This window comes from Phocoena sinus, chromosome 4 (genome assembly GCF_008692025.1).
Source record: "Phocoena sinus isolate mPhoSin1 chromosome 4, mPhoSin1.pri, whole genome shotgun sequence".
NCBI classification, from domain to species: domain Eukaryota; kingdom Metazoa; phylum Chordata; class Mammalia; order Artiodactyla; family Phocoenidae; genus Phocoena; species Phocoena sinus.
The window spans coordinates 86,151,556-86,175,527 of record NC_045766.1 but is presented as its reverse complement, the minus strand read 5'-3'; the positions used below and the strand labels follow the sequence as shown (position 1 = coordinate 86,175,527).

General features: G+C 46.1%; 1 protein-coding gene across 4 annotated transcripts; it reads left to right on the top strand.

Annotated features, from left to right (window-relative positions):
* The first annotated feature begins 520 nt into the window (after positions 1–520).
* Positions 521–23,505, top strand: TAGLN3 (transgelin 3). 4 transcript variants are annotated; one of them, XR_004349765.1, is made up of 6 exons: positions 532–2,541; positions 3,710–3,884; positions 13,391–13,493; positions 14,911–15,048; positions 22,073–22,159; positions 23,224–23,505. XR_004349765.1 is itself a non-coding variant. In XM_032631458.1 (5 exons), the coding sequence occupies exons 1-5, from the start codon at positions 2,362–2,364 to the stop codon at positions 15,237–15,239; spliced, it is 678 nt and encodes a 225-aa protein (XP_032487349.1). In that variant the 5' UTR covers positions 521–2,361; the 3' UTR covers positions 15,240–15,393. The 4 variants fall into 4 exon arrangements, 3 of the variants coding, with proteins under 3 accessions (XP_032487349.1, XP_032487350.1, XP_032487351.1); XM_032631458.1 differs by lacking the exons at positions 22,073–22,159; positions 23,224–23,505 and adding an exon at positions 15,158–15,393 and having other exon boundaries at positions 521–2,541; XM_032631460.1 differs by lacking the exons at positions 22,073–22,159; positions 23,224–23,505 and having other exon boundaries at positions 1,709–2,060; positions 2,360–2,541; positions 14,911–15,393.
* Positions 23,506–23,972: the final 467 nt, after the last annotated feature.

Genomic DNA, 23,972 nt, shown 5'->3' with positions numbered 1-23,972 from the left:
TGCTGGTAGACCACGTTGCCATATCTCATTCATTTCTTTGTAAATCTCAGATACATAGACCCTTTTAAAAAGTTGTTGAAAAAATTATAATATTTATAAGCACTCAGTAAACAGACGTTTGAGCCAGTTTCCACTGTCACCACCCAGGGGATCAAGTGGTTTTTCTTTAATGATTTCCTATGGATTTCTGGACACTTCTAACCTTCTAGGCCTTGCTTGGACTCTCCTCTTTGCCATTGTATCCTCTCCAGAACCATGATTTCAATCATTCATTTAAAGTGCCCCACATATTTTGTTACAATGGCAAAAAAATCTTCGAGTACAAAAGATCTGCAAAACAGAGTCTGAAAAAAAAAAAGGCAAATGTACATCTTTTAGAATTGTTTCCGTTTTTTTTGTTTTGTTTTTTTCTTTAACAAACCAACATCTTCCTTAGAGCAATTCCAGCCACAGAGGAAATAACATGCTTCCTGTTTGGGCTTCTGTTTCCTTAGTCCCAGGTTGTAACTGACCTTATTGCTGCCACCAAGATGCAACTGAGTGACTTCCAAAATTCTGCTGACAACTTCCCTGCTCTGAACTCTGCCCCTGAGCTCCAAGTCTCTGGAGCCAGCTCTGCTGCCTTTAAAGCTCCTTCAACTGACGATTCCATGCAGCATCCAGACCTGCATCCGTCAGCCCTTGTCATGCCTTTTTCTAAACCTACTGCTCTCCTCAAAGCTCTGATTCTCTCACAACCGGTTTTCACAGAGCTCTCTCTCCTATGCCTTCAACTACTGACCACTAAGTCTTTTCTCAAGCAAACCACCCACATATCTACTAAGTAATTAAATTTTCAAGAGTCCAGGCCCCAGCTGGCAGGAGATTTTTCTCAATACATGAATTGTTTGAGGTCATTTCCCGCATAGCTTCTAATCAATTTCCCACAGCGACAAAGATCACTATCCCACGTACTAAAATCATTTTATCTAATGTTCTGAGTCAATCGATCAATCTGTTCTAGAGGAAAAATTTATATTTTATTTCTCTCCAGTACAGAACTTGGCACAGTTAAGTGCTCAAAAAAGATATTCGTTGAATGAACCAAAGGACAAAATTTATGGTGTTTTTTTCCCATGAAAAGTACCCAAAGACTTACCCAACACCATCAAGACTTAATCTTTACTCCCAAGTGGCTTACAGTCTAGGAAGACAAACTACCAAGCCCTTCAGTATTTATAAAAATTTCAGGCCAACTTAGGTCTAATGATTTCTCCCGAGGTCTTGTTTGCTCACACCAAATACTCAGTTACCACTGACAGTGTGTCAGTGGTGCCTTTCTGATCCTTAATTAAACAGATGAAATCTTTACACTCTATCAAGACCTTTCACTCCAAGCGTTCTTAGCACGTTGAGCTCCTTGTAATTGATAAAACGTACTCTCAGTGTCTTTCGATTAAAAATGGCATTAAAACGCTACTTTCCTTGAATAAGTCAAACTGAGGCACAAGTTTCCCACCAGGTTGGAAGTTTCAGGATGAAATCTGGCTGACAGCTGAACAAGCTAATGGTTGCAGCTCACAGCCCCGCCCCTCCTGCCCCACCAGACAACTGTTCCCTCCAGGCAGGGGGAAAGTGGTCTGGCAACTCCTGACAGATGGACAGCTGACGTAATGGACCCTCCCACAGGCCTCGTTCCGTGTGCAGCTGTGCGCTGGCCTTGTGTACAACCGGCTGTTCCCCAGAGGAGGGGGAAGAATTGTGCTGCTGAGAAAGCCGCTCTCAGCGGGAGGGAGGCGGGCGGGCTAGACTGACACACGAGAGGGCTGGCTTTTTGGACGGCTCTTAGCAACGGCCCTGGTTTGACCCTCCTCAGCCATGAGAAAATAGAATCAGTGTACCATTCTTCCAGGCGCGATGCAGCATCCGCAGCCCTACGTCAAGGGGACCTTCCTCCCGGCCTGTTAATTACCTGCTCTTTCCCATCTCAGGGTTCCTGCCTTTGCATAGTGTTCCTGGGAGGAGGGAAGAAACGACCACCCCCCCAGCCCCCTTGCTGCCTGGGGGCTTCAGGCTTGATTGTGAGTCATTGTGCATCGTTTCGTCTCATTGATAGACGGGACTGAGAGGGGGGCTTCCAGCCCCCCTGGACCGGCAGGGGCTTTATTCTAAGAGTCACTGGCGCTGCGCTCTTCCTTGCCGTTTGTAGGTGAAACTCCAGTGGCTTCATTGGCTCCTTGATTTAAACCACGCCCGGCTTGCTGCCGGCTTTGCTGCTGCTGGGCCAGGCGGCCCAGCCACATCCCAACCCCGTCTACCGGGAGCCCGGGCTGCTGCTGCTATTGTGTGGATGCCCCGCGTGTCCTCTCTTCTCTTCCAGAGATGGCTAACAGGGGCCCGAGCTACGGCTTAAGCCGAGAGGTGCAGGAGAAGATCGAGCAGAAGTACGACGCGGACCTGGAGAACAAGCTGGTGGACTGGATCATCCTGCAGTGCGCCGAGGACATACAGCACCCGCCCCCTGGCAGGGCCCATTTTCAGAAATGGCTAATGGACGGGACGGTAAGGGCGGGCAGCGATCTCGGAAGCTGGGGCGGTGGGCTGGGAAACCCTCCAGGGTCTCCTCTTTTAACGAGAGGCCACCGGAGGAGCTGCGCCTTGCCAAGCTCCTTCTCGGGGGGAGGGGGAGGGGAATGCCTTTATCTCTTCGGGACTGGAAGGTCTGGGCTCCCTGTTCAATTCCCTCGCTGGGTTAGAGGACTCTCCACCCATCCCAGACATCACAGGTTCCTCCTGAGTTGTTGGCAATTTCGAAGTCTTTTTGCTTTTTCCAGTGAGAATAGAGATAAGTATTTCCCTGAGATCTCTCCAGCCTTCTTGGTGCATCAGCTCCTCTGGCGGGTGGGGGTGGGGGGCGCGGCGGCACTCCTTCCCCCAGGAGAATAGGTTGTGATAATAGATACTTAGTAAAACAAAAGAAGGGTTGGAGGGGCAGGACTCACCACCTTCCCATTCTTCCTGGAGCCACACGCCTTGGGGATGCTTAATGCCTGTTTGTCGAATGGATGGATTCTCTTGAAACTGAAGGGAATCCTTATTTGATAACTGCTTTTCTAAGGAGATGCTCCCGTGTGTTTGGTTGGAGACCACAGGCTCTGCTGTTTCCAACAAGCCCGTCTTTTCCCGCAGGCTGTGATTTACTGTTACATAACTGCTATCTCACGCTTCTGTCCGCTTATGCCCAGCGCTTTGTTTATAGAGATCTGGGGGTACCCACCCAGTTCAGCTCCTTTACACATCATTAATTTTTACTGGATGAGTTATTGAAGCCTGATTCTGATCTGCCTTTTGAAAGAAGAAATAATATTAGAGTCCATCATTTAATCTCTCCGGGAGCCACTAACTCTTCCCTCCATCGAAAGTCTGAAATCGTGGCCTCATCACTGCACATCATTCCCTCTCCATAAACCTTCTTTCGCTCACCCAGCAAAAGGAAAGGAGGGAAGAGGACTCCCGGGCTCTCTGTGGTCAGGAGCAGCCCTGAGAATGGAGTTGCCCGGGTCTTTGAGGTTTGGTATGGGAGCCTGGCCATCTTGCACCTGGGGTGCAAGATGGGCCCATGCTCAAACCCGTGGGCTGTGCCCTGTGAGGCCCAGGATTCACTTTGCATTGGGGGGGGCGGTAAATACAAAGGGAAATGCTGATTCTACCTCCCCCTTTCCCTCTTCAGGTCTTGTGCAAGCTGATAAACAGTTTATACCCACCCGGACAAGAGCCCATTCCCAAGATCTCAGAGTCAAAGATGGCTTTTAAGCAGATGGAGCAAATCTCCCAGTTCCTAAAAGCTGCGGAGATCTATGGCGTCAGGACCACTGACATTTTTCAGACCGTGGACCTTTGGGAAGGTAAAGCCCTCGTGCCTTTGGGATCATTCTTCCCTCCCCCCACCCTTTTGCTTTTCTCTTTGTGAAACCTGCCCACAGTGTTCTTCCACGTATCTCCAGGCGTGTGTGTGCGTGAGAGGGGATTATCAGCTGTTACCCGCGAGCACTGTTAGCCTCCCACTTTGTGATGTTCTATATTGAAAGGGTTCCTCCTCTAAGGAGCACACACCCCAGGACACGGCAGGGACCCCAGCAAACTAACTGGTAAACAGAAGCCTCCGTGGAGAGGAAGCTAGAACGGTTACACAGATGCTTCTCCTTCCTCTTACTCCTCCCACAATGTACTTTTTCCCCACAAGTGATAGCTTCTGGAGGAGAGGGGGGCGGCGAGTATGCTTCTGACTCACCAGTAGCCAGGCTTATAGACAAAGCTGCCTGGTGCAAGTTTGTCATTCAATCTGAGAAATAGATAGCACCCCACCCTTTTACTAAACGATTATCTGGAAGCTTTGTGACTATACCTTCCAGATGTGTATTTTCTTAGAGAGGGTGACAAATGATTTTTTTCTTTCATAGTCGTGAATTGATGTAAGAAATCTAACAAGGCATAAAAAGGAAATCAGGTTTCTGGACATATTTAACAATCCACCATGATTAGGGCAAATGATGTGGATGGAGGTACCGCCAGAGAATTTGGGACCCGTGGTCTTAGGGCTTAGTGTCCCCCGGAGCCCAAATGTGCACACCATCCATGCGACTGTTCCACATCGGGCCTGCTGGGGGGACAGACAGGTCCAAGCAGGGCTGCCAGGTTGACTCTGCGCTCTCCTGCTCATTGTCACTAGCTGTCATCAGTGGCCCGACCAAGACGGTGCCCAGGGCAGTGACGTAAGTGGCTCTGTTGACAGTGAGAATGGACTAACTCTCTCCTGTGATCAAGACAATAATAGTTAAAGGGGTATTCAGATGCTGGTTGAAACAGATTTCTAGCCGAGGACCATTCTACTAAACAACTTATAAAGAAGCCATTGCCTCCTTAATCCTCACCCCCTTCTCCATGTCATACACAGAGCAGGCATTTCCTGTTTCCTTCACAGATGAGTAGTTAAAATCCTAAGACGCCAGTCAGTTTATCAGTAATGTTTTGCCATTATTTAGAAACTCAGATATTCAGACCTTCAGGCCAGGCTATTGGACTTCATGGACACTTGCCTCCAAATCCTCACAGAATGTCACAGTTGAGACTTGGTCCCTGCTTTTTAGGTCAAAGCTGTGATGACTTTCCCTTGCTAATAAAAATTCCTGCTGCTTATTGATATTTTCCTCTACACTAGACATGGTACTCGTGCCTTTCTGCATAACGCCAATCAATTCTCCTAACAATTCCAGGAGGTGGGTGTTAGGAATTTCCCCATTTTATAGATGATGAAACTGGAGCTCGCCCATTATCGCTCGTATAGATCATATGACTGGCTAGTAATTAGCAGAGCCAGGACTCAAACCCAGGCTCCGTGATGCCAAAGAGTAGGGCCTTAACTCGTCTGCCATGCCATGCTTTGGCCAGGATGCTGTTGCCTTATCCTACACCGTGAGTGTGCTTTTGAGTCATAACAGTGACTGATGAGATGAAGAGTAGGGGGAGGATGATTCAGGGCTGTGCGGGATGGAAGGTTAGAGACCCAGTACTTGGAGGTTTGTATAAATGGAAGGGGTCCCAGTGAGACCCTCCAAGTACAGGAAGTATATACGAGGAGGAAGAAACTGGGAGGACTATGGGAGATGGGGATCCCAAGGGTGCTTTTCTGTGTTAAGGAAGCTTTGCTTGCCTTTCCCTTTTTTCCAAAGACCACACGGGTGAACTTTACACCCAGGAGGTGCTGGTAGTGAAGGGGAGTAGGAGAGGAAACAAAGGTCCCTGATAAGCAGAGTAGGTGGAAGTCTATACCACCTGCCCCAGCCCTGTGTGTCAGGTACCTCTTAGGGAAGAGGGAAGTTGAGAGGCATCAGTGTGACTGCAGGAGCCTGAGATGGGGTGGTGGACAGATGGGCTCCAGGGCAGGGTGAACAAGCGGAACAAGGCAGACACTGAGGGGTCTCATTCTCAAGGCAAAGAAAGATGGGGCTTTAAAGGAAATAAGGAAGGAGACCACTCCCAGGGTGTTGTGGCTGAGATGCTATAGGCAGGACAGCAGGCAATAGAACAGATGCTTCGGAGGGTCCAAATGGCCTCTAGAGGCACCAGGGCCTGGCGGCCCCCTCCATGGAGAGGCAAGTCAGGATTGAGGTTTGGGAGATTCATTCTATTTGCTGGAGGGGATACTTGACATCCCCCAAGTGCATTGTCTGCAGCTCAGGCTGGAGCTGGTGACCATACAGTGAAGCAAGAGACAGGAAAGTGGGTTGCTTTGAGCAGAGAAACGGGGAGGGACGGCGGCCTTGGGCGAGCCCAGCACTGAGACCCATGGAACAGCAGCACGGAGAAGTGCGAGGCTGGATCCTTCTGCCAGAGCTGCTTGTCACCCGTGAATTTAGGGATGAGTAAGCTGGAATCAAAGGGATGCCACTGGGCGGGCTGGCATGTGTTGACGTGCCTGTGCGCGTGTGAGGTTGTCCGTGTTTGTGTGCTCAGCTGTTGGACCGGCCGTCCCCTGAGCTTAGTCTCACATTCTTCCTACTCTTCTGCACCTGGGCTGTGGTCTTAATGCTGTCCTCAAATTTCAGATTACTCACATTCACTCCTGATCCCGTGCACTGTGGGCATGGTGGCTGTGGCTCTGAGTGGCCAGCCCTCCTTGCCTGGGAACTTCTCCTTCTCCTCTGCAGGCATTTTATGCTCAGCAGCTCTCGGTCTCCCATCTCCCCTGCTTGGCATCTTCCTCAGTAGGCCTCTGCTTGCCCATGGCTGCCCATGACTCTGTGCTGCTCTTATGTTGCAGATGAATAACGCCGCAGGAGCCAGGGCTCGCCAAATGCCTTCTCATTTATCTTCAGTTGTTTAGACAGGCAGGCGCCCCAGATGTACCCTCTCTCCTGAAACCCTTTTTAGATGCAAGGCGAAATGTTTGGAATGGACTCAGGGGCAACCAGAATGAAAGGTTCAAGGCTTTAAGAAGGAACCCAGGGCTGAATGGCCTAAAAAAACAATCCAACCTCAGAGATATAGACAAGGCTCCTGGAGTTCCCCTCAGAGGAAGCTGGGGTGACCAGTTCCCTTCAATGATGGGGGAGAAGTGAGGGCAGCTTAGAGCCGTGGAAGGGGACTGGAGAGGTCTTTCTCATGGAAGAGAGAAGGTAGATGCGGGGCAGGTTACTTTGGAATTCGCCCTGAGAACCTGGAAAGGGTGGGCGGGGCCGTCTCAGCTGTGACTCAGGAGAGCACAACGGAGGTTAGCTTTCAGCATCTCTTTGGTGGAGGGAGAGGGGGAAGGAGAGAAAGGGAGGAGACAGAAAAGGAGGTGTGTGTGTGTGTGTGTGTGTGTGTGTGTGTCTCACTCTCGTGAGTGAGTGAGTGTACTCGTCAGAAAGCCTGCAAAGAAAGCTTACCCTGAAGGTAGGAGAGTACAGGCTCCTAAGTTAGAAATTAGACCACTCTGTTCAAACCTCTGTTTCACCACCTGTCAATGAACTTTTCTAAGCTTCTGTTTTCTCAGCTGTAAAATGGGGATAATAGTGTCTGTTTCACAGGGTTGATATGGGGTGTAAATGAGATAATGCATTAAAAGTGCTTAAGAGAAAAAAAAAAAAAAGTGCTTAAGACCGTGCTGGAAAGAACAGACCATAATATATGGTAGCCATGTTCAAATTACTATTATCATTGGCTTATTTTTTTTAAGACTAATAGAAAATAAGGGCGGCAGGAGCAAGGTTGGAAGGGCACATATTCTGTCTCAGAACAGACGGACTTCATGAAGCGCCTCACGCAGCAGCTGGTAGGGTTGCCTGAATGACCTTTGCCCTCTCTTGACATCTGAGGTGCCTTCACCTCATTGACCATTCTCCAAAACGAGGGGCCACCTTTATGGGTCTCCTTATTGACTTTTTTCCACCTCGTGGTCGTTACCCTTTATGTTTTTCCCCACGATATAGTATTGCTTTGTCAATTACAGACCCTGGGATCGTGGTACTGTGGAAAGAGCATGAGTTTTGGAAACTAGCTACATACTAGCTACGTGACCTTGGTTAAGCTGCTGAGCTTCTCAGAGCCTCAGTTCCCTTCCCTGTAAACAGCACCTCCCTTGCAGGGGTCTTTCAAGAATCAACTATATAAAATGCCTAGCACAATGCCCGGTTAAGAGACACCTAATAAATGTTGGCTTTTTTCTCCTCTGTTGTTAGTCCATCGGCAACTAGCCTTTTTGGTTCCCATGCCTAACCAGGCAACGAGCATTAGCCACCTAGAATTCTAGAATGTCAGAGCAGGCAAGACTCAAAGATCAATCAACTCTGAGTGCTCTTCTCCATAATCCTGCTGACGAGGATCCGGGACACATGGCCTTGTCCTGCCTCCCTGTTCCCCTCCTTGATGACTGGGTGTTGGAGGCTGATTTATACTGGGGGGGGTGGGCAGAGTGCCTGGAAGGTCCAAATATGTCCTCTGGGAGGTGTCACTGTATGTGTCATTCCTCAATAGCAAGAACAGAAGAGACATTTCACCCAACGTGAGAGCTGTTTTGGGATACTGTACGGTACCTGTAGTGACTCAAGATAGTACAGAAATGCCTGCCGCCTGAAGCCTCCTTTTCTCTCAGTGCAGCCATCACCGCATTTCCTGCAAGCACTGCTCATACCACACTTGAGTTTGGCAGGCTCTTCCTGCAGCGGTGGTCCTCCACCTGCAGTGTGCCAGAATCTACTGGTAGGCTTGTTAAAACACAGATTGCTGGACCCCAGCCCCCAGAGTTTCGGAAGTATTAAGTCTGGGGTAGGGCCTAGGAATTTGCATTTCTTACCAATTCACAGGTGATACTGCTTCTGCTGGCCTGGGAACCCCACTATGAGAACCACTTCCTTACAGATTTTCTCCAGGGAGGCAAGCAACAAAAATTCATAAAGCCCACAGAGCAGCCCAACCTACCCTCTGACATTTCTCCCTTATCCAAAGCAATAATTTTTCTACTCTGAGTGGAGAATTGGGGGCTATGCCTAAGTTGTTACTCAGGGAAATAAGAAGTGGTTTCTTCATCCACTGACCGCTTTCTCTGTAAGTCCCAGAAAGATGAAAAAAAAAAAAAGTATTCTAAGTTACAAGGTTGAGTCAAGACTAATGTATAATAGAAGTAACTCCAAAGCAAAGAGTTTTGAATGTAAGACTGATTTTTAGTATTGAAAGTAGAGTGTCCAACCTGACTTTACCCGCCCAGATGTAACTTCTCTGGCCTTTTCCTTTCTCTTTACCCTTCTTTTTATTTTTTCTTCCCAAAGACATGTATAAGATAGCATGAAAGTAATAAAAAGAAATTAAGGGAACAAAATCCTTGTTCAAGTATCTCTATGGTAAAAGTCTTTAAACTTCATGGGCACTAAGAATTCCTAGGTCGGGGCAAGGGGTACTTATAGTGCAGAACCCTTGGTCCCTCTCCCCAGAGATGACCATTTAGTAGCTGGAGTGTAAGACCGCACTTGGGGAGACACTGCTTTGTGATAATGCAATAAACAGGGAATACAGTACTGTCAAGTCAAAGTGTCAGTTGCTCTCTGAGGTTCTGACAAGGAGAGCTACTGTGCCACCATCTCTTTTTACAACTTCGAGTCTAATATTAGCTTCCCCCCATGATAGAGAGCTAGAAGAGTCCAGGAACCTGATGGAAATCCTGAGCTGTTAGTGTAAATTTGACCCCTCTCTTTCGTGTATCACTTCCTTCTATGGCCAGCGGTCTCATCTGTAGATCACCACTTGGACTCAGTCTCATTCCTGCGTTCCCAGCATCTAGAAAATTCCCAACACCTAGTTGGTACTTCTTTAGAACTCTTCTTCTTCTTCTTGGAAAACTAGCTTGAGCAGCAGTTTTCAAGCTGTCTTGCCCAAGTTTCTGGGGGTACCTTTCAGGGAACAAAGAGATTCCGGGCTGCTGGAGCTCTGAGCAGGCTCCCAACTTGTATCAGAGCCCTTTAACTATTGATGTGACTTCTGACTTTGTGGACGATAGCTCTAAAGCAAGGAATTACTGCTTAACAACTTTTATTTCGTGCCTACCACATGCCAGACGTTGGGATGCTTTTAAAAATTAAAAGCTGAAGTACTGAGGCAGTGCTTCCTTATGCATCAGAATCATTGCAGGATATTGTCCCAGAATCTGAATTTTCAAGAGCCTCAGGTAATTCTTCTGCTCAGTCCAGTTGGGAGTCACCAGGTGAAACCCATGTATCTCAAAGTTGTCTGATGGCATGAAGCACATGGGGAGATTATTAAAAATACAAACTCCCAGGCCCCACCCCAGGACTGCCAAATCAGTCTGTCCAGGGATGACCTCAAATTTCATATTTTTAAAAAGGCCTTCCAACCCCAGCCCATGAGTAGTCCCAGAAGCTTGGGAAACCATGTTCTGCAGCAGGCTGGGTTCTAGGCAGATGGCACACATTGTTGTGATACAAGAAGTTCAGCTTTTGTTGCTTTATAACTGGTTCGCTTCACAGATCTTCCCTCATCTCACTGCTCCTTCAGACATTTCAAATTTTGACCCTCAGCTACAGGATTCAGTCTCCACAAACCGCCCCCTTCTACCCAACAGCACTTGATCTGGGCTTCTGAACTGGCAAGAGAAATGAGGCTGGAAAGAGACCCTCCTCCCATTTGGTTAGCCCAAAACACTGGAATTCTTTCCAAGGAATGTCTATTAGAAAATGAACTAGACATGAACTGGTTACAGAAGGCAGATTTCTGTTTGTTATGTTATTTAGAATCTTGACAATAATTATTTTAACTTGATGGGCAAACTGATGGGGGACTCTGGGCCCCAACTGCTTTCTTTTGCTTTCATCTTCTTTAGGTTGAGACCTTGAGAAATTATTCCAGACAAAACATAGACTTACGGTCACTTGAAGTTTGTGCCCCAGATTTTGTGGGGCCCAAGAACTATTCCCCATTTGTATCCCTCCAGTGCCTCCCTCTGGCCTGGCACTGAAGCAGCCACTGCCACCCTTCAGGTCATTCCTGATAACTGAGCACCGTGCCTCCCAACCAACCTGTGCTGGGGACCCATGGGAGATGGCAGTGTGGCCTCCTGGACTGATTACAGGCTTTGAGTTCAGACAGACCTGAGCTAGATCTGGGCCCTGATTCACTTGTTGGGTGGCTCTGGGAAATTAATTAACCTCCCTGAGTTAATTTTCCCATCCACACATTGGGAGGAATGATATCAAGTCCACAGGGGCAAGGTCACTTATAATAAAGTGTCTAGCCTAGCATTTATAACAAATCTCTTGTCTCTGGCCCTTTCTTTAAAAAAAAAAAAAGCTTTTCCAGTTTGTTCCTGTCTAATGCCTCCTTCCCCAGCTTCTTCTGCCCCAATGGTGCAATTACTTCCTTTTGCACTCTCCCAGGATGAGGGTGGGGTGAGATTTATAGGTCAGGGGGCCTGGATATCTCACCCTTGCCCCCAACTTAATTCCCTGTGTCCTTTCTGGGTTCCTGCAGATCTATATGCTTTAGCCATATGCGGTGGGGACTGGGTCTTTGGTTTAACAGAGTTTGCTTCCCACCCCGGTCTCCAGGGTAGTATCTGTGGCTGGTTGCCAGGTGCCAGGCTCCACATTTCCCCAGATCCTGGACATGCCAGATGCGCGCTGTTTCCAACCACCAGAAACAGATTTCTGGTGTGCTTTACGTACAGAGTAGAGATGAGTGATGTACCTGGACCTTCCTAAGCCTCCGTGTGCTTCATAGTTTCTTGAGGTTCTCTTTAATGACTCACTGCTTGAAAGCAAACCTTCTTCCTACCTCTTCCCACGGTGATCCTTCAAAATATCATCATGCCAGTTCTATCAAAAAAAAAATGTATCCTGTAATACAGTGACAGTTACAGAAATGCTTTTCATCTGCGGAAGAGAAAGATCATTCTCATAACCTCCTCTGCGTTTCCTCTCTCTGCCTTCTCAGTATCCCTTTGCCCTCCTCCTTCCATCTGCTGCCCAGGTCCTCCTTTCTCCACCACCCCAGCTGTTCCTGGCTCCTGGGGGGCTCTGCACTGAGAACCTCACATCCTTGTATCCATCAATCCATCCCCCAGGGCCTCAGGATCCAGGAAATCATCCTGTGGTTAATGTGGGATGGGGGATGGGGAGAGAGCAAGGAAAGAAGGATCTGCTGTCTCTCTCTCCTCTTTGAATAAATGGACATCCTGACCTGGACTTCCTCTGTGGGCCCTAATTGTTTATTTTGTTAGAGTTATGCTCCATTCTCACTTTCTGTCTGCCTTTCCCCTGTAATTCTGTATCCCCCGGTGACCGGGCTGCAGCAGCCCAGCCGGAGATTACAGATGGTTCACTCGGTCTCAAGAGGACCTTCAATGTTTGCCCTTGACTTTCACAGCCCCTGCCAGGCTGAATGCAGCCACCCTCCCCCCACCTAGCCCTTTAGCTTTTGCACTCCACACTCGTGCGTGGACCTTCGATCTGGTTCTAAATTGCGGGGCTAACCACACAGTAGCATCTTTCCCTTTCCTTGTCCAGGACACGTCGGTCCGCTGGAAGGGGGGAGGGGAGAAAGGATGGGAAGAGGAGGCTGCCTTGTAGCCCAGTGGATGAAGGGTGCCTGGGCTCCTCGGGTGACAATGTCCCCCTCCACTGTGTGAGGGAGCACACCACACCTCTCTCTCTCTCACACACACACACACACACACACACACAAGCCATTTATTTATTGTCTCCCTTTAGCTCTTCTCAAGCAGCACAAAATGAAGAGCTTCTCATTGTGTCATGTTGGAGTGCTCTGTGTTTATTTGCTTTTCTGCCAGGCCTCCAGCCTAAAAAAGCCAAGTGAAGACTCAATTTGATGCACATGGGTGATTTTAGACCCTTTTAACCCAGATAAAGTGAAAGAAAGAAGCCACCTGGGCTTTGGTGTAGTTGACCCACCAGTAAATTTCTTTCCGGTTTCCTTTTTTCTTTCCAGTCCTTACGAAAATCCTCTTGTGCAGACCTCATGCCAGCTCACCCACAGCACCTCCCCTTACCACCGCCTGCAGAACCCACCGAGGCCGGGGCCTCTGCATAGGGCAGGGACCTATCGCTGTCTGAGCTGCTCAGTGTTTGGAATGTGTTATTCATGTAGCGACTGTGAATGGATTAGAAACTCACTATCCCTGGCATGTACCATATAGAGAATAATTAGCCAGATTTTTTGCTCCTTTCTGAGAAGCTTGGCCGTGGTTGTCTTCAGGCCACTTTGAGGAGTATCTTGTATCCCTCTCCCTTGAATGTGCTCGCCTACAGCCTCCTATGAGAACTTTCTTCCCAGAGGTCCAGCCCCATCCTTCCCTCTTCCTTCGCCCTGACACATGCTTGGCTTTAATCTCTCCTTTGGCTTCCAGGGAAGGACATGGCGGCCGTGCAGAGGACCCTGATGGCTCTAGGCAGCGTTGCAGTCACCAAGGATGATGGCTGCTACCGGGGAGAGCCATCCTGGTTTCACAGGTAAAAATCCCTTCCCAGCCACACACCCTCTCCTCCCCAGGCAAAGGATGAGTTTAACAAGTTCGAGCATCTGAAGCCTTGTAGCTCCCCGGAGGCTGTTTCGACACAAAGTCCAGCCTAGCAACAAGCACTCCCAGCCCCATAACCGAATCCCCTGGAGCAAGGAAAGACGGATGCTGCCTGTTCAGGCCAATATACCACCCAGGGCAGAAGTCGTTGGGCCTTTCCTACTAGATACCTGGATCCTCCAGCTCTGCCCAGGTTATGTCTCTCTTGAGATTTGAACTTGGTTTCACTAAGAGCCAAGTAGCCTTGAATCTACTTATTTATTTAATTATTTTCCTCACGTAACGAAGGGAAAACATGTTTTGTTTGCTAGGAGAGTCCTGAGACAGTCCTGTCACCCCAGTGTATCCATTGATAGTGCTGTCTGTCACTCTCGGAGGAGGCCTGAAGTGGATAATGAGTTATATCGTCATGTCAGTAAAGGGCCTTTCCCTAAAGAGATTATTTGCTTTGTTGCTTGTTTTTTGGGGGGGAGAGGGATAGCAAGGATGCTTAAACTCCACCCCTAGCTCAGTGAGTGATGAAAAGAGCATGTTGTAGCAGGTAATTCACTCTTCGTTCCCCTAATCCCCTCCTCTTCTTGACAGTTAAGAAAAGGTACCAGCTTGTGACATTTTAAATGAACCTGGTCTGAAAAGCTCCTAGATATCGGCCAACTGAAACCCTGGTTTTAGCCCCCATTTTGTTAGTGATCTACCATGGTCTATGTGGCCCATAAAACCAACATTATTTACTATCTGGCTCTTCACCAAAGTTTGCAAACCTCTGGTCTAGAGTAGGAAATTTCCCCTCCTAACACCGACATCCCTCAGCTTTAAAGTGGGACATTAATCCTTGGCCCCACACAGGGAAGGTGGAGTAGGATTAGTGACATGATTTGTAAGAAGAGCTGATTTTAATTTTCACAAGGGCTTGAGGTAACTGTGAGAAGCGGGGACAGGAAAGCTGTCTGAGAGTAAAGTATCCAGAGAGGCAGCACTTGTTCTCTGCTGTGGAAATTCTGGAAAATCACCTGAGCTTCTAAGATGTCGAGAGGTCGTGTTTCATGGCAGGGCCCGTTTGTGGTAGGACCATAGCCCAGAGTAGGGCCATATTTCATAGGATCATAGCCCAGGGTAGGACCATAGCCCAGGGTAGGATCACTGCCCAGGGTAGGGCCAAGGCCAGGGTAGGGCCATAGCCCAGGATAGGATCATAGCTCAGGGTAGGGCCATAGTTCATGGCAGGACTATAGTTCTGTATAAGGCCTGCCTTTCTATTTGGTGACCCCCAGAAGAGCCTGTGTAACTGCATATCTTGGAAAAGTTTTGAAAACAGAATGACATTGTTTCACCTCACTTCCTCTGCCCAGGAAAGCCCAGCAGAATCGGAGAGGATTTTCAGAGGAGCAGCTTCGCCAGGGACAGAACGTCATAGGCCTGCAGATGGGCAGCAACAAGGGGGCCTCCCAGGCAGGCATGACCGGATATGGGATGCCCAGGCAAATCATGTAAGACGCTGCATCCCGCAACCCAGTAGAGAGGACGAACGTGCCACACCATGGTCTCTATGATAAAGAAATAGTTAGTTAGTCACCTTCTGACCTTCTCTTCTCAAAGCCTCCTGTCCCTGGTTTTTGCAAGTGCTGCATTTCTGCCGCGAATCCACGTTGCCTACGGCTGCCACCTTCTGTTCATTTAGAACTATGCAAAGACTCCGCTTCCTTCCTCTTCCTGAGCTCCTTCTTTGCCCTGAAAGCCTTCATGTACCTGATTATTTATTTATTTATTTATTTGCCAAAAATTTCCCTCCTCAACTTATAGAACGCACCTAATAAACAAATTAGTCTTGTGTCTTCAAGTGTAAAGTTCCTTCCTCGTCTTAGGGACTTTGCCGGCAGGGCTGGTCTCCACTTCGTTCAAGAGGCCAGCTAGCTGTGGCAGTAGAAATATAAGTTAACTTTGAGGAAGCCCTTGCAAGGTTGTATCGCTTATCTTGACAATTGCAGTAGAAGTTTAGGAACAGTTTTGCCCACTCTGACAGCCTAAACCCATGAGTTCAAGGACAAGGTCTTTGGCTCCCACATATTTTTTGAGTACCTACCTTGTGCTTATTATGCCAGACTCTGGGGGGGACACAGGAATGAGCAAACTGACGCCCCAACTCTTCAAGAGCTCTGCTGTAGATGCTCAGGAACTATCTGATGGAGGGGTGGTTTTATCGGCTAGACGGGTGATGATTAGTTGAAGGAAAGAACATTTTTCCATTCTGTATCAACAATCTTTATCCCCACAGGCCAGATTCTGGGTCTGATGCAGACATTTATACAGTTTCTTCATTAGCCAGAAGTGAAAGCAACGTAGATTGCTCTCTTACAGTTGTTTACAGGGTCTAACCCCCTAAGACTCTTGGACATTGTCTAAGACTGAGATCTAGCTAAGATGAGAAAGGTTTTAAACATTTTCTCATCCACAGAACACTTAAGTAGGCAAGTACGCCTGGGGACCACCAACTCATCTTACTCTTTCCTACCAGTAGAAACAAGAAAAAAAAAAAAAGTGACTCATTTTGGGACTTCCCTGGTGGTGCAGTGGCTAAGAATCTGCCTGCCAGTGTAGGAGACACGGCTTTGAGCCCTGGCTCCGGAAGATACCACATGCCACGGAGCAACTAAGCCCGTGCACCACAACTACTGAGCCTGCGCTCTAGAGCCCGCACTCCGCAACAAAAGAAGCCACCGCAATGAGAAGCCCGCACACTGCAATGAAGAGTAGCCCCCGCTTGCTGCAACTAGAGAAAGCCTGCGCGCAGCAATGAAGACCCAAATCACCCAAAAGTAAATAAATTTTTTTCTAAAAAGTGATGCATTTAATAAGAAAAGGAATAGTCTTTCACTCATATAATGAATTGTTAATTAACAAGAAAAAAATAAAATAAATGAATATATAGACACTGCCACACTCCAGATGTAGAATGATGATTTTTCAGACTGCATTCTTTGCAGTTCTAGCCTTCCATAGAGAGTTCTGTGGGATTCCCATGGGACCGGGGTGGGGGGGGAGGAGGCTGAATTCTGATCCCCACTCCTGCTTCAATGAGAGCGTTGCTCATTTTATCTATTTTATATATTAGTATCCAGCATAAGATTTTTAAAGACTTTTAATATTAAAAAAAAAACACAGGAGGGGCTTCCCTGGTGGCGCAGTGGTTGACAGTCCACCCGCCGGTGCAGGAGACGCCGGTTCGTGCCCCGGTCTGGGAGGATCCCACATGCCCCAGAGTGGCTGGGCCTGTGAGCCATGGCCGCTGAGCCTGCGCATCCGGAGCCTGTGCTCCACAACGGGAGAGGCCACAACAGCGAGAGGCCCGCGTACCGAAACAAACAAACAAACAAAAAAAACAGGAATTCATCCTCTAGGATCCCTAGTGACCAATTCAATCACTGGTGAATTGTCCATTCCTGAAAAGATGTTATATTAACATGCAGCTGAACTCCTTTCTCAAACTTTACCTTAGATTTGCCATAAAAGCAAGAGAGAGAGGTTGATGGATCCCTACCCAAAATGAAATAAAACTGGGAGGAAGTTCCTGGTGAGAGGTGGAAGGTGGTTAGTTTCCTGTTAGGGATTGGGAGGTGGAGGGCATGGGAAATCACCTCCACCAGCGGTGTGTGGGACTAGGTGTGAGAGAGTGCTTCCAGGCTATGCCTGTGCTATTCCCCGCATGCCCTGGCTCCACCACTGCTGTACCGGAGACACTAAGAGGCGGAAAAGCAGCCCAATCTAGAGTGGTGCAGAGCCCAGCTGAAGGGAGGAGCAGGTAACACAGCAGGTTGCCAGCACACAGGCGTTTTCTTCTCCCAACATGATCCCACTGGCCCTGGCAGGCTCCCCCACCCCTTCAGTCCCATCTGATGCTCACAGCCTGGAGATGAGGGTGTTGAAAACTGTGAGGCCCCAGGACGGAGGTTTACCTGGAGTGCTTGGGATTGAGATAGGAAGTAACAGAGAATGAGAGAGTCCAGTCTGTAATTCCAAAAACAATTTGCCTCAATATATTTCCAGCTCCATATATATATTCCCAACAGGATCGATCCAAGCTAGGGACTGAGACGTTCTCCCTCTTCCCCAGTTTGCATTTGCAGTCAAGGTAGCAGATAATCTCAGAGCAATGTGAGCTCACGAGCAGCAACTGGAAGACCCCTGAGGAGTGTAAGTACTGTCATCTAAAGACACACTGGAGCACTCTTTCCAGACGAAGTGGAATTTGTGGACCAGAGAGAAGAATCATTTACAATTAGTCTAATAACATACTAAAAATGATAAGGGAAAATATTGGAAACTTGAAGCTATTGCTTCCATTATGAAGAAAAAGCCAATTGGAGATATGAAACATAAAAAAATAAAATAGGGACTTCCCTGGCAGTACAGCAGTTAAGAATCTGCCTGCCAATGCAGGGGATGCGGGTTCGATCCCTGGTCCGAGAAGATCCCACATGCCGCAGAGCAACTAAGCCTGTGCGCCACAGCTACTGAGCCTGAGCTCTAGAGCCCACAAGCCACAGCAAGAGAAGCCACCGCAATGAGAAGCCCGCTTGCCGCAACTAGAGAAGGCCCGTGCGCATCAACAAAGACCCAATGCCCCCCAAAAAATCAAATAAAGTCTCTTAAAAAATAAAAATAAAATAAAACGGAATTCCCAGGCAGTCCAGTAGTTAGGACTCCGTGACTCCACTGCAAAGGGCAAGAGTTCGATCTCTGGTCAGGGAACTAAGATACCACAAGATGCGAGGTGCTGCCAATAAATAAATAAAATAAAATAAAATACAGATTGATAGTAGAATGGATAAAAAGAACAAGTTAATAAATTAGAATATTAAAATAAGACACTCTGTAAAAAGGTACAACAGATGGGAATACAAAAGAAACGTTAAGTGATATGTGCCAAAAATCATATAGCTGAAACCTCAGAAGCAAAGGAAAAAAATCAAGGTAGGGGAGGAAAAATTTGAAGAAATAGTTTTGAGAATTTCCCAGAATTAGAAAAGAAAAGACCTAAGAGCTCAGTTTTTTTTTTTTTTTTTTTGCAGTATGGGGGCCTCTCACTGTTGTGGCTTCTCCCGTTGCGGAGCACAGGTTCTGGATGTGCAGGCTCAGCGGCCATGGCTCACGGGCGCAGCCGCTTCACGGCATGTGGGATCTTCCTGGACCGGAGCATGAACCCGTGTCCCCTGCATCGGCAGGCGGACTCTCAACCACTGCACCACCAGGGAAGCCCAAGAACTCAGTTTTAAAAGACTTACAATGTGCCAAAAAATAAATGATAGGAGCCCTCAGTGGGATACATTATAGTGAAATATATGACCACTGAAAATAAATAGGAAACTCTCAAAGATTTTAAAGAATAAAAGCTCATTACATATAAGAAAAAAGAATCGGATAGACATTGAACTTCTCAATAGTAACCCCAGATGCATAAAGTAATATTTTCAAGATGCTGAAGGGAAAAAAATACAACAGCATCGAACACCTAGTTTTCTATATAGCTAACTAATTTTTTAAGCCCCAAAGTGACACAGAAATATTAACAAAGGCCATATTTGAAAACACAGTTGGATTGAATATTCCACTTAGAAAAATATATTACCAGGAAAATGCTATTTGTTGTGGGAAATAAGGATAAATTAGAAAATCTCATTCTTGTTTAAATAAGAAAGAACTAAAAAACAGAGAGAGAAAAATTATATCTATAACAATCCAAAACTAAACTTCTAGACAATACCAGTAGGGCGTGTGTGAAGTGCAGAAAAAGCGATGGGTGAGACTGTGCTAAGGACAATGTTCTGTGTGGAGGAAATACAGAGATATTGATAAGTTTAAGAAATTGTTAGGGAAAGACAAACATATTGAGTCCAACCCACCTCATAAGGCTAATTTAACATTGATTCCAAAGCCCAAGAAGGATAAGAAAAGAAAATGCCCTGGTGGCGCAGTTGTTGAGAGTCCGCCTGCCGATGCAAGGGACACGGGTTCGTGCCCCGCTCTGGGAAGATCCCACGTGCCGCGGAGCGGCTGGGCCCGTGAGCCATGGCCGTTGAGCCTGCGCGTCCGGAGCCTGTGCTCCGCAATGGAAGAGACCACAACAGTGAGAGGCCCGCGTACCGCAAAAAAAAAGAATGAAAAAAAGAAAATTAGACTGATTTCACTTGGGACCATAGATGTGAAAAATTCTAAATAAAATAATATCTAACAATGTATTTCAAAAGTGTATTAGAATGGGCCACTTTTGAGCCATTTTCTTTATTGAGAGAATTCTTTTTTTTTTTAGCTGGATGGGCTCTATGGGGACCCATTCTCTTGTAGAGCTAGCCCTGAGTAAAACTTGAACTCATATTCCATTCCTTGTTTTTTCTCTTCTAAAGTCCTAGAGAAATCACCTATTCCAAGCCCTGTATTTTCTTTAGAATAATACTGGAGACTAAAGGTGAAATGATTTCTCCAACAGCATTTAGCAAATTAAGTTTTGGAGGAGGATTTAAATCTAGCTTCCTAGGGTCCCAGAGCAGCACTCATTTCTTTCTATTACATGGCCTTTCTGCTAAATCTCTCTCACTAATTCTTCCTAAGGTATTACTAACTAAGGTCCTAATGTCTCATTCTATTATTTCATTTATTTATTTATTCAAAAACTGCCCTGGTAATCAGCAAAAGCCATCTATGTGCTGAATGTAGGAAAATGACTAGAAAACCATCCCTGTAATCAGTCAGTCAACAAGAGTTTACTGAGTTCCTAATATATTTAAGGAATTGTATTATGAACCAGGAGATACAACGAAATATGGACGTGGCTCTTAATTGAATGAATTTGCAGTCTAGCTGAGCAAACAATATACTGGATAGCTCCTCGTATCATTAGTTGTTTGTTTAAGTTTAAGGGCCAAATCACAGCAGTGTTCACTCGGACCCTCTGAAGGAAGAGTTCTCTGACCTGGATGGTCAGGGAATGTTTGCTAGGGGACACTGGACACGGGAACTTCTGCTTTGTGCCATTATGAGAATGTATTGGCCTCTTTACCACTTGTCCTAACCTGCCTGGACCCAAAAGAGTTAAAACAATGAGGAAGCAGCTTGGATTTCAAGACGGATCCTTCCTGGGTGGACTTGAGCAAGGGTGATTTGAGAAATCCCTGTGGTATCCATGTCTCGGAGTCTTATTCAGTCTTAGACCTCTAGGAGACAGGGTTAGAGGTTGAAATTTTTTAAGATTATTATTATTTATGTATTTGTTTACTTCTTTGTTTATTTTGGCTGGTCTGGGACTTAGTTGTGGCACTTGGGATCTTTAGTTGCGGCACGTGGGATCTTTTTAGTTGAGGCATGTGGACTTCTTAGTTGCTTCACGCAGACTTCTTAGTTGCAGCATGCATGTGAGATCTAGTTCCCCAACCAGGGATCAAACCCGGGCCCCCTGCATTGGGAGCAGAGTCTTACCCACTGGACTACCAGGGAAGTCCCGAGATCTTAAAGAAATGCATAAAAGTTTGTTTTCAAGTTACTTTTTATTTTAAATTGGAGTATAGTTGATTAACAATGTTGTGTTAGTTTCAGGTATACGGCAAAGTGATTCAGTTATACATACACATGCATCTATTCTTTTTCAATTTCTTTTCCCATTTAGTTTATTACAGAGTAATGAGCTGAGTTCCCTGTGCTATACAGTAGGTCCTTGTTGGCTATCTATTTTAAATATAGCAGTGTGTACATGTCAAGTTACTTTTTAAAAGGCCAAATTTGGTCAGTGTAGTTAGAGCTCACCTTGACGTGGAATGTGCAAAACTTTCCGTGGTGATGGTTGCAGGTCCCCGACAGGACCAAGACACCCAGCTCTCCACTTCACACATCTGTTGCCTCAACCCACGAACCAGAATCAAGGCTCCTTGTTATCACAGAAACAAAAAGATTTGCTAAAAGCTAGTGACATCTGTAGACATGCCATCAATAGGGTTGTACCCGGCTGCAGTGTGAATGCAGGTCCCATTTCTGGTTCTCTGATATGTTAAAGAACAGAAAGATGATTTAAGAAAATGTCTGACTCCAGACAGACAAACTAGGCCACAGTTCTCTACTTTTTATATCATTCCTTCCACCAAGAGCCGTGACTAAAGCTGGGTCTTCTGGTAATGGAAACACAAAGCTCACTTTTCATAAGATCTTGTCTTTTTGTTTCCATGCAGGCTGCCATTTTAGTTAACATTTACAGAAAACTTTAATGACATAGTAGGCAGCAGCACTATTGCTGACAGTAAATTTAATTGCCATGGACACAAATTAGCTTAACTGCTGATTAGATCCTCATTGAAATTGACATAATCCTGTTGACTGTGTGTCTTTCACTGCTATGGTAACTGTAGAGCACAAAGATTAAAATGTAAATGATTGTGCTATTGGCAGAAATGAGCACATCATTCCTGCAGGTTGTTTTGTAAACCTAGTTCCCTTGAACATTTTGAAGGCTAAATTTCTCCATTTAAACAGCCCAGCTTCTTGAATGGATTCAAGGCCATCTTCCTCATGTTGTGCCAATGGTGAATAAGCATAAGGCCGCCACACGCCCTGAGCAAGGTAAGATTCTCTGTCCCCAAGCAATGTTTAAGAAATACTTCAAATGGCAGTTGCCAATCCTTGATAGTTTCTTTACCCATTTCAGCTCCACAAAATAATCTAATGGTTTGATTGGATCCAGAGTATAGTCAAGTCCATTTTTTGAAAAGAGCAACCTTTTGGGAACTTCCCCAGTGGTCCCTCTGCACTTCCACTGCAGGGGCATGGGTCCGATCCCTGGTCAGGGAACTAAGACCCCACATGCCACACGGCCAAAAAGAAAAATAAAGAGCAACTTTCTTCTCTCTCAAATGATAGATCTACTTAGAATGCTATGATTCTTTCTAATTACAAGTAGTGGTGATTTAGGCAGAATAAACTCTAAATAGTCATTATGCAAACACTGTGTCTCCTCAGGGACACCATTATGCCATCCAAACCACCGGTTAGGAGGCCAACTGAGTTGTTTCCTTCTAGGCCTCTGAGGCTTAGTTTTTCTCCATGTGATGTGACATACTGTAAATTGTAGAAATGGGAATTTCCATGTCAAATCAGTTCTTTGCCATCATGTGCACCCAACAAAGAAAAGAAAGATAATTGAATATTTTCTAACACTAATCCTTTCTGAAATATATGATTAAGTCAAAATTACCTTGTATTGCCAGTAGTTATGACATAACCCATAGTAGATGAGTCTCTGAGGCAATACTCCTTGGAAGCGCACAGTGATTCGAGATGTTGGCTTATAGTTATTATATTATCTTGCTGCTGCTTTATTAATAACACTGATCTCAATTAATGTTTAGCATACTTAATTTACTATCACTCTAGCTTCAAAGTATTTGTGCATTGGACCAGCATAATAACTTTTCCATTTTTAAATTTCAACATAAGCATTTTCCCCCTCTTGATAAAACTTTGTAAAATATCTGAACAATTCAGGGAACATGAATGACTCTCCTTAATCCCATCATCCAGGATAACCACTGCCCACAGTTTAGTGCCCATCATCATAGAATATTAAAATACATATGTAATCAGCATCACATTTTTAGAGTGTCTCCATCTTCATTATCCTTTTGCAGGAAACTAGTTCCTCTTGGATACAATCTGTTCATCATTAAAGCTTCATAGAAAGCGAAGGGCAAATATCGTCTCAAGAAACAAGAGGATGTGACTCATGAGGATGTCCCAACAAAACAGGAAGAGGAAGTAATCCCTTCTATGTTGAAAGCTCTTCTATATGGAACGACTGGATACTTTCCCATTGAAAATCCATTGAATGGATGTACCACATTTCACTTAATTGATCCTTTATTGTTAAATTTTAGAATGTTTCCAAATTTCACCATTAAAATTAATACTACAAAATTTTTTACAGATGTATCTTTATGATAATTTCCTTAGGATAATTTCCTAGATGCTAAATATCCATTTTTGATTAATATGGCCAAATTTTATCCAGAGTACCAGTTTACACTCACCTGTAAAAGATAAGTGAGGCCATTTCGCTACACTCCATCAGAATTATCACTTTAAAAATCTATTTGTGGGGCTTCCCTGGTGGCGCAGTGGTTGGGAGTCCTCCTGCCGATGCAGGGAACACGGGTTCGTGCCCCGGTCCGGGAAGATCCCACATGCCGCGGAGCGGCTGGGCCCGTGAGCCATGGCCGCTGAGCCTGCGCGTCCGGAGCCTGTGCTCCGCAACGGGAGAGGCCACAGCGGTGAGAGGCCTGCGTACCGCAAAAAAAAAAAAAAAAAAAAAAAAAAAAACAAATCTATTTGTGAATATTCTGAAAGACAACGTCTATCTACTAGGATGTTGGTGGAACTT